Consider the following 7,500-nt stretch of genomic DNA (forward strand, 5'->3'; position numbering starts at 1 on the left):
ATAAGCGTGGTTATAACAGTACTCAGGCAGAAGCATGTTTATAAGCGTGTTTATAGCAGTACTCAGGCAGAAGAGTGTTTATAAGTGTGTTTATAACAGTACTCAGGCAGAAGCATGTTTATAAGCATGTTTATAATAGTACTCAGGCAGAAGCGTGTTTATAAGCGTGGTTATAACAGTACTCAGACAGAAGAGTGTTTATAAGCGTGGTTTTAACAGTACTCAGACAGAAGCATATTTATAAGTGTGTTTATAACAGTACTCAGGCTGAAGCATGTTTATAAGCGTGGTTATAACAGTAGAAGCGTGTTTATAAGCGTGGTTATAACAGTAGAAGCGTGTTTATAAGCGTGGTTATAACAGTACTCAGGCAGAAGCGTGTTTATAAGCGTGTTTATAACAGTAGAAGCGTGTTTATAAGCGTGTTTATAACAGTAGAAGCGTGTTTATAAGCGTGTTTATAAGCGTACTCATGCAGAAGCGTGTTTATAAGCGTGGTTATAACAGTACTCAGTATTCAAAGCGTGTTTATAAGCGTGGTTATAACAGTAGAAGCGTGTTTATAAGCGTGGTTATAACAGCAGAAGCGTGTTTATAAGCGTGGTTATAACAGTAGAAGCGTGTTTATAAGCGTGTTTATAACAGTAGAAGCGTGTTTAAAAGCGTGGTTTTAACAGTAGAAGCGTGTTTATAAGCGTGGTTATAACAGTAGAAGCGTGTTTATAAGCCTGTTTATAAGCGTGGTTATAACAGTAGAAGCGTGTTTATAAGCGTGGTTATAACAGTAGAAGCGTGTTTATCAGCGTGGTTATAACAGTAGAAGCGTGTTTATAAGCGTGGTTATAACAGTAGAAGCGTGTTTATAAGCGTGGTTATAACAGTAGAAGCGTGTTTATAAGCGTGTTTATAACAGTACTCAGGCAGAAGCGTGTTTATAAGCGTGGTTATAACAGTAGAAGAGTGTTTATAAGCGTGGTTATAACAGTAGAAGCGTGTTTTTAAGCGTGGTTATAACAGTAGAAGCGTGTTTATAAGCGTGTTTAGAACAGTAGAAGCGTGTTTATAAGCGTGGTTATAACAGTAGAAGCGTGTTTATAAGCGTGGTTATAACAGTAGAAGAGTGTTTATAAGCGTGGTTATAACAGCAGAAGCATGTTTATAACCGTGGTTATAACAGTAGAAGCGTGGTTATAAGCGTGGTTATAACAGTACTCAGGCAGAAGCGTGTTTATAAGCGTGGTTATAACAGTAGAAGCGTGTTTATAAGCGTGGTTATAACAGTAGAAGCGTGTTTATAAGCGTGGTTATAACAGTAGAAGCGTGTTTATAAGCGTGGTTATAAGCGTGGTTATAACAGTACTCATGTCTGTGCCTGTGCGCGCCAGCGGCGGTGAGAGATCTGTGCATCGAGGCGGGCCTGGTCTCAGCGCTGGTCCCCCATCTCAGCAGCACCGACCAGGACCTGCTGCTCAGCACGGGCAGAGCCATCGGACGCATCTGCTTCGACAACAGTGAGTAGAGACCGCCCGCCCCCGGTGTGTGTGTGTGTGTGTGTGGGGGGAGTGACACCAAGTCCATGACACCAAGTCTAGTTCATTTAGTCAGCCTCTCGGGGAAGGGAGGTTTTGATCGTGTGTGAGAGACACAGAATGTTAGTCTTTTGGTGTGCCTGTCCATCTCAGTTACTCATCCACCCCCCCCCCACCTCTTCCTTCCCTCCAGTCGTCCAGCAGGACCAGCTGGTGCAGAGCGGAGTCATCCCCAGGCTGGTGGCCATCATGAGGGAGTACCCCGAGAACGACCCCCTGGTCAACGTCTGTCTGCTGGCCCTCTGTAATCTGTCGGACATGGGTGAGCGAGGGCAAGCACGGCCTCCAGACTAGAGGGGAGTGACGATGACACGCTCCATATTAGTCTAGCATAAAGTCTTAAAGGGCAATGCTCGTTTTTGACAACCTGGACCTTATTTACGACATATTATAAGAAGTTTGACTCACCGAGATCACTTTGGTGTAGTTCGGAGGCCTGTAGAAGAAATTTAAAATCCAGCGCGAGCCAGTATATCCATGTAATGACGGTGATCGGGGCACCGAGAACCAAACGTTGGCGCATTCTCTGCGCTACAATCGTATTGTTGCTGACGAATGACGACGACAATATTCTCGGCACCAACAACGATCGTAGCGCAGAGAATGTGAGCCGGAGAATAGCCAGTCTGCGCGCTGGCCTGTGCGCATGCGTGCTGGAGCAAGTGGGGAAAGGCGTGTAAAGATCATATTACAGAGGCTAAAGACCCCGTATTTGAAAACGACAACAATGCCTCGCGTTGAGGAATCTCAACTGTCGATTCATCCAATCTGATTGATGAAAACAACCGTTTAGCGGCCGAAAATAGATTTTGAGAAACTGCATTCTCGGTGCCCCGATCACCGTCATTACATGGATATACTGGCTCGCGCTGGATTTTAAATTTCTTCTACAGGCCTCCGAACTACACCAAAGTGATCTCGGTGAGTCAAACTTCTTATAATATGTCGTAAATAAGGTCCAGGTTGTCAAAAACGAGCATTGCCCTTTAAAGTCGCAATGAAATGAAAAAAGCATTCTGTCCCATTTTGTTTCACATAATTGGTCATAGTGTTCACCTATTCAACGATGTATGCCAAAACAATTACAAAATTCTACTTTTGTTGTAATCTTATATCAAAGTATATAATTTCTTACTTCCTGGAAAACGGTAGGTCACGTGCAATGACGACAACAGGCACCTTAGATTTTAGGCCAATAATCTCACGACATCCACCCGTCAATCAACGCTATCCTCCTATCGAATCTGTCTAAAGTTCTTAAAACCCGTCCACTTGTCAATGTTCCAATCAAATTCCTCTAAACGCATGTCCCGCCCTCATAGCTCGTTTGCGTCGGAAATACGTCAAACTACGGAAGTTAGATGATCTCAAACGTCCGTTTCAGTGCGACTTTAAGGCTAGATATGCTAACCGCTAATTCCATGGCGTGTTGGTAGTACCCTGGTGAGATCATCCTGATCTAGCGAGCTCACGTTCGGTTTCGCCCGGCTCGCGAGATCAGGATGGTATCGCCGTGCTATGCTAGTACTGTAGTAGTGCCTGACCTTTGACCTTGACCTTTAGACACGGCGCGGGAGGCCCTGGCGGAGCTGTCCGTGGCCGAGGTCCTGACCCACCAGCTGAAACGGGCGCCGGACGCCGAGCGCAGACACCTCATACTGGAAGTGCTGGGATCACTGGGAGAGAGTGGTGAGGATGGGTCATAGAGGGGTGAGACTGGGTCAGAGTGGTGAGACTGGGTCATAGAGGGGTGAGACTGGGTCAGAGTGGTGAGACTGGGTCAGAGTGGTGAGACTGGGTCAGAGTGGTGAGACTGGGTCAGAGTGGTGAGACTGGGTCAGAGTGGTGAGACTGGGTCATAGAGTGGTGAGACTGGGTCAGAGTGGTGAGACTGGGTCGTAGAGTGGTGAGACTGGGTCGTAGAGTGGTGAGACCGGGTCAGAGTGGTGAGACTGGGTCATAGAGGGGTGAGACTGGGTCATAGAGTGGTGAGACTGGGTCAGAGTGGTGAGACTGGGTCAGAGTGGTGAGACTGGGTCAGAGTGGTGTGACTGGGTCAGAGTGGTGAGACTGGGTCATAGAGTGGTGAGACTGGGTCATAGAGTGGTGAGACTGGGTCAGAGTGGTGAGACTGGGCCAGAGTGGTGAGACTGGGTCATAGAGTGGTGAGACTGGGTCAGAGTGGTGAGACTGGGTCATAGAGGGTGAGACTGGGTCATAGAGGGGTGAGACTGGGTCATAGAGGGGTGAGACTGGGTCATAGAGGTGAGACTGGGTCAGAGTGGTGAGACTGGGTCAGAGTGGTGAGACAGGGTCAGAGAGTGGTGAGACTGGGTCAGAGTGGTGAGACTGGGTCATAGAGGGTGAGACTGGGTCATAGAGTGGTGAGACTGGGTCATAGAGGGGTGAGACTGGGTCAGAGTGGTGAGACTGGGTCAGAGTGGTGAGACAGGGTCAGAGAGTGGTGAGACTGGGTCAGAGTGGTGAGACTGGGTCAGAGTGGTGAGACTGGGTCATAGAGGGGTGAGACTGGGTCAGAGTGGTGAGACTGGGTCAGAGTGGTAAGACTGGGTCAGAGTGGTGAGACTGGGTCAGAGTGGTGAGACTGGGTCATAGAGGGGTGAGACTGGGTCAGAGTGGTGAGACTGGGTCAGAGTGGTGAGACTGGGTCAGAGTGGTGAGACTGGGTCATAGAGGGGTGAGACTGGGTCAGAGTGGTGAGACTGGGTCATAGAATGGTGAGACTGGGTCAGAGTGGTGAGACTGGGTCAGAGTGGTGAGACTGGGTCAGAGGGGTGAGACTGGGTCAGAGTGGTGAGACTGGGTCAGAGTGGTGAGACTGGGTCAGAGTGGTGAGACTGGGTCATAGAGGGGTGAGACTGGGTCAGAGTGGTGAGACTGGGTCAGAGTGGTGAGACTGGGTCAGAGTGGTGAGACTGGGTCATAGAGGGGTGAGACTGGGTCAGAGTGGTGAGACAGGGCCATAGAGGGGTGAGACTGGGTCATAGAGTGGTGAGACTGGGTCAGAGTGGTGAGACTGGGTCAGAGTGGTGAGACTGGGTCAGAGTGGTGAGACTGGGTCATAGAGTGGTGAGACTGGGTCATAGAGTGGTGAGACTGGGTCATAGAGTGGTGAGACTGGGTCAGAATGGTGAGACTGGGTCAGAATGGTGAGACTGGGTCATAGAGGGGTGAGACTGGGTCATAGAGGGGTGAGACTGGGTCATAGAGGGGTGAGACTGGGTCAGAGTGGTGAGACTGGGTCAGAGAGTGGTGAGACTGGGTCATAGAGGTGAGACTGGGTCATAGAGTGGTGAGACTGGGTCATTAGGATAAACTGACCACATATTGGAAATCTACATGGTTGCTTTCTCGCCTGAAAAAATAGTAAAACTTTAATAAAGTGATATTAACAGTTGTGAGAGCTACAATTACAACAGATTTTAGCCTGCGTTAAAATCCCCGCTAATGCTTGTGGCTGGTGGGAAATGCATTCTGGGATACTTAGCTGGACGTAGTATGTTCCAGTTGTATGGATACTGCATGAAACAGCATGTATGTTGTAAGGGCAGCTGTAGTACGTGCTAAAAGAAAAAGTATGTGATTTTGGAGGTACTATGACCAACGCAACCTTGCTAACTCCTCCCCCTCCTCCTCAGACGTCCTGAAGCTGCAGTTCGTGGAGGCGGGCGTTCCCGAGGCTCTGTCCGAGATGATCCGCGGCCTCCAAGGCGGCTCGGACCCCCACGACCTCTGCAGCATCAAGATCGCCTCCAACCTCATCGTGTCTCTGCTGCTCGGGGGTGAGCGAGGGGGGGGGAGGGGAGGCCACGCCCACGCTGTCACGCCCCTACACTATCCCACCCCACTCTCCCCCTAACCCACCTCCTGGACAGTGACTCAGCAGTCACACTTATTCGTGAATGGGGATTTTCCATTTACTGATTATGCATGTTTTAGAATCCGCACCCGTTAAGAACTCAAGGGTTGGGCGTGGCATATACTGTATCCTTGGTTACTATGGTTACAGTCACCATTATGATGATGATGATGATGATGATGATGATGACGATGATGATGGTGAGATGATAGAACCGGCCTGCGTCGCGTGGCTTTGCAGATGAGTCCATGCAGAAGTGTTTTGGCGAGGGCAGCGGGCTGGTGTACCAGGACGTTCTCGCCTGGCTCCAGTCCTCCAACTCCCAGCTGCAGCTCTCCGGAGCGCTGGCCGTCGCCAACTTCGCCAGGAACGGTCAGTCTGCTCTGCTGGGATGTTTTGACTCGTCCTGTTTTCCCTTTGTTCCTCCCATGATGCACCAGTGTTCCTCCCATAATGCCCCGTGTTCCTCCCATGATGCTCAGTGTTCCTCCCATGATGCCCAGCGTTCCTCGCATGATGCACCAGTGTTCCTCCCATGGTGCACCAGTGTTCCTCCCATGATGCACCAGTGTTCCTCCCATGATGCACCAGTGTTCCTCCCATGATGCTCAGTGTTCCTCCCATGATGCCCAGTGTTCTTCCCATAATGCACCAGTGTTCCTTCCATGATGCACCAGTGTACTTCCCATGTTCCTCTGTAGAAGATTTTTAACTGATCTAGTCAAAAAGGATTTGCCAAGATTCGCTCAAACAGGTTAAGTCTGGTTTATTGAGAAAACATACGAGCGCAAGGACTTCAGGACAACGCACGTGAGTGGTATCCCAAAGAAGTGCCGCCTCCTGGTCTTGCGCTGCCTTATATTCAAGCAAAACACAGGTATGGCGCTTCCAGGGTGTGATTGGCTAACCCATTGTACACGTCATATTAAATGGCAGGCGTCATCAACAGTGGTCGAGAATACAGACACGTGACATGAGAAAAGGCGGTAATTCTTGAAGGGACAAAGGGACAAAGGATGGTTATTCTATTACCATTTTGAAGCAAATAATCACAATTATTATCTTTTGTCATAATGGTGCAGCCCTAGTGTATATAAGCAGTGTTCCTCTGCTCTCAGACAGTAACTGTGTATAGATGGGCGTGGTTCTCTCTATATAAGCAGTGTTCCTCTCAGACAGTAACTGTGTGAAGATGTTGGAGCTGGGCGTGGTTCTGTCTATATAAGCAGTGTTCCTCTCAGACAGTAACTGTGTGAAGATGTTGGAGCTGGGCGTGGTTCCTCACATCCTGGGTCTGCTGGAGCAGCATGTGGATGAAGGAGACGTATCAGTGCAGCACGCTGGCCTCAGCGCACTCCGAAACCTAGCTATACCAGGTACACACACACACACACACACACACACACACACTCACACACACACACACACACACACAACCTAGCTATACCAGGTACACACACACACACACACACACACACACACTCACACACACACACACACACACAACCTAGCTATACCAGGTACACACACACACACACACACACACACACACACACACACACACACACACACACACACAACCTAGCTATACCAGGTACACACACACACACACACACACACACACAACCTAGCTATACCAGGTACACACACACACACACACACAACCTAGCTATACCAGGTACACACACACACACACACACACACACACAACCTAGCTATACCAGGTACACACACACACACACACACACACACACACACAACCTAGCTATACCAGGTACACACACACACACACACACAACCTAGCTATACCAGGTACACACACACACACACACACACACACACACACACACACACACACAACCTAGCAATACCAGGTACACACACACACACACTCACACACACACACACACACACACACAACCTAGCTATACCAGGTACACACACACACACACACACACACACACAATAACCCTAACACATACATTATGTGTATCAGAGCTAGTTTGATAGCTTCTAATGGTAGACAGTTGG

The 7,500-nt window shown here is 49.0% G+C and overlaps 1 protein-coding gene across 1 annotated transcript in view; it reads left to right on the forward strand.

Annotated features, from left to right (window-relative positions):
• LOC311327811 (rap1 GTPase-GDP dissociation stimulator 1) overlaps positions 1-7,500 on the forward strand; it is a gene marked incomplete at both ends in the record, with an annotated part of 17,647 nt that overhangs the window by 6,200 nt on the left and 3,947 nt on the right. The window contains 6 exons of the mRNA XM_084460915.1: positions 1,386-1,511; positions 1,723-1,851; positions 3,153-3,278; positions 5,249-5,392; positions 5,710-5,841; positions 6,711-6,845. Of these exons, the coding sequence (XP_084317041.1) occupies positions 1,386-1,511; positions 1,723-1,851; positions 3,153-3,278; positions 5,249-5,392; positions 5,710-5,841; positions 6,711-6,845 (792 nt within the window). The remainder of the gene's footprint in view (positions 1-1,385; positions 1,512-1,722; positions 1,852-3,152; positions 3,279-5,248; positions 5,393-5,709; positions 5,842-6,710; positions 6,846-7,500) is intronic.

The sequence above is a fragment of the Borostomias antarcticus genome, assembly GCF_949987555.1.
Source record: "Borostomias antarcticus genome assembly, chromosome: 34".
Classification (NCBI taxonomy): domain Eukaryota; kingdom Metazoa; phylum Chordata; class Actinopteri; order Stomiiformes; family Stomiidae; genus Borostomias; species Borostomias antarcticus.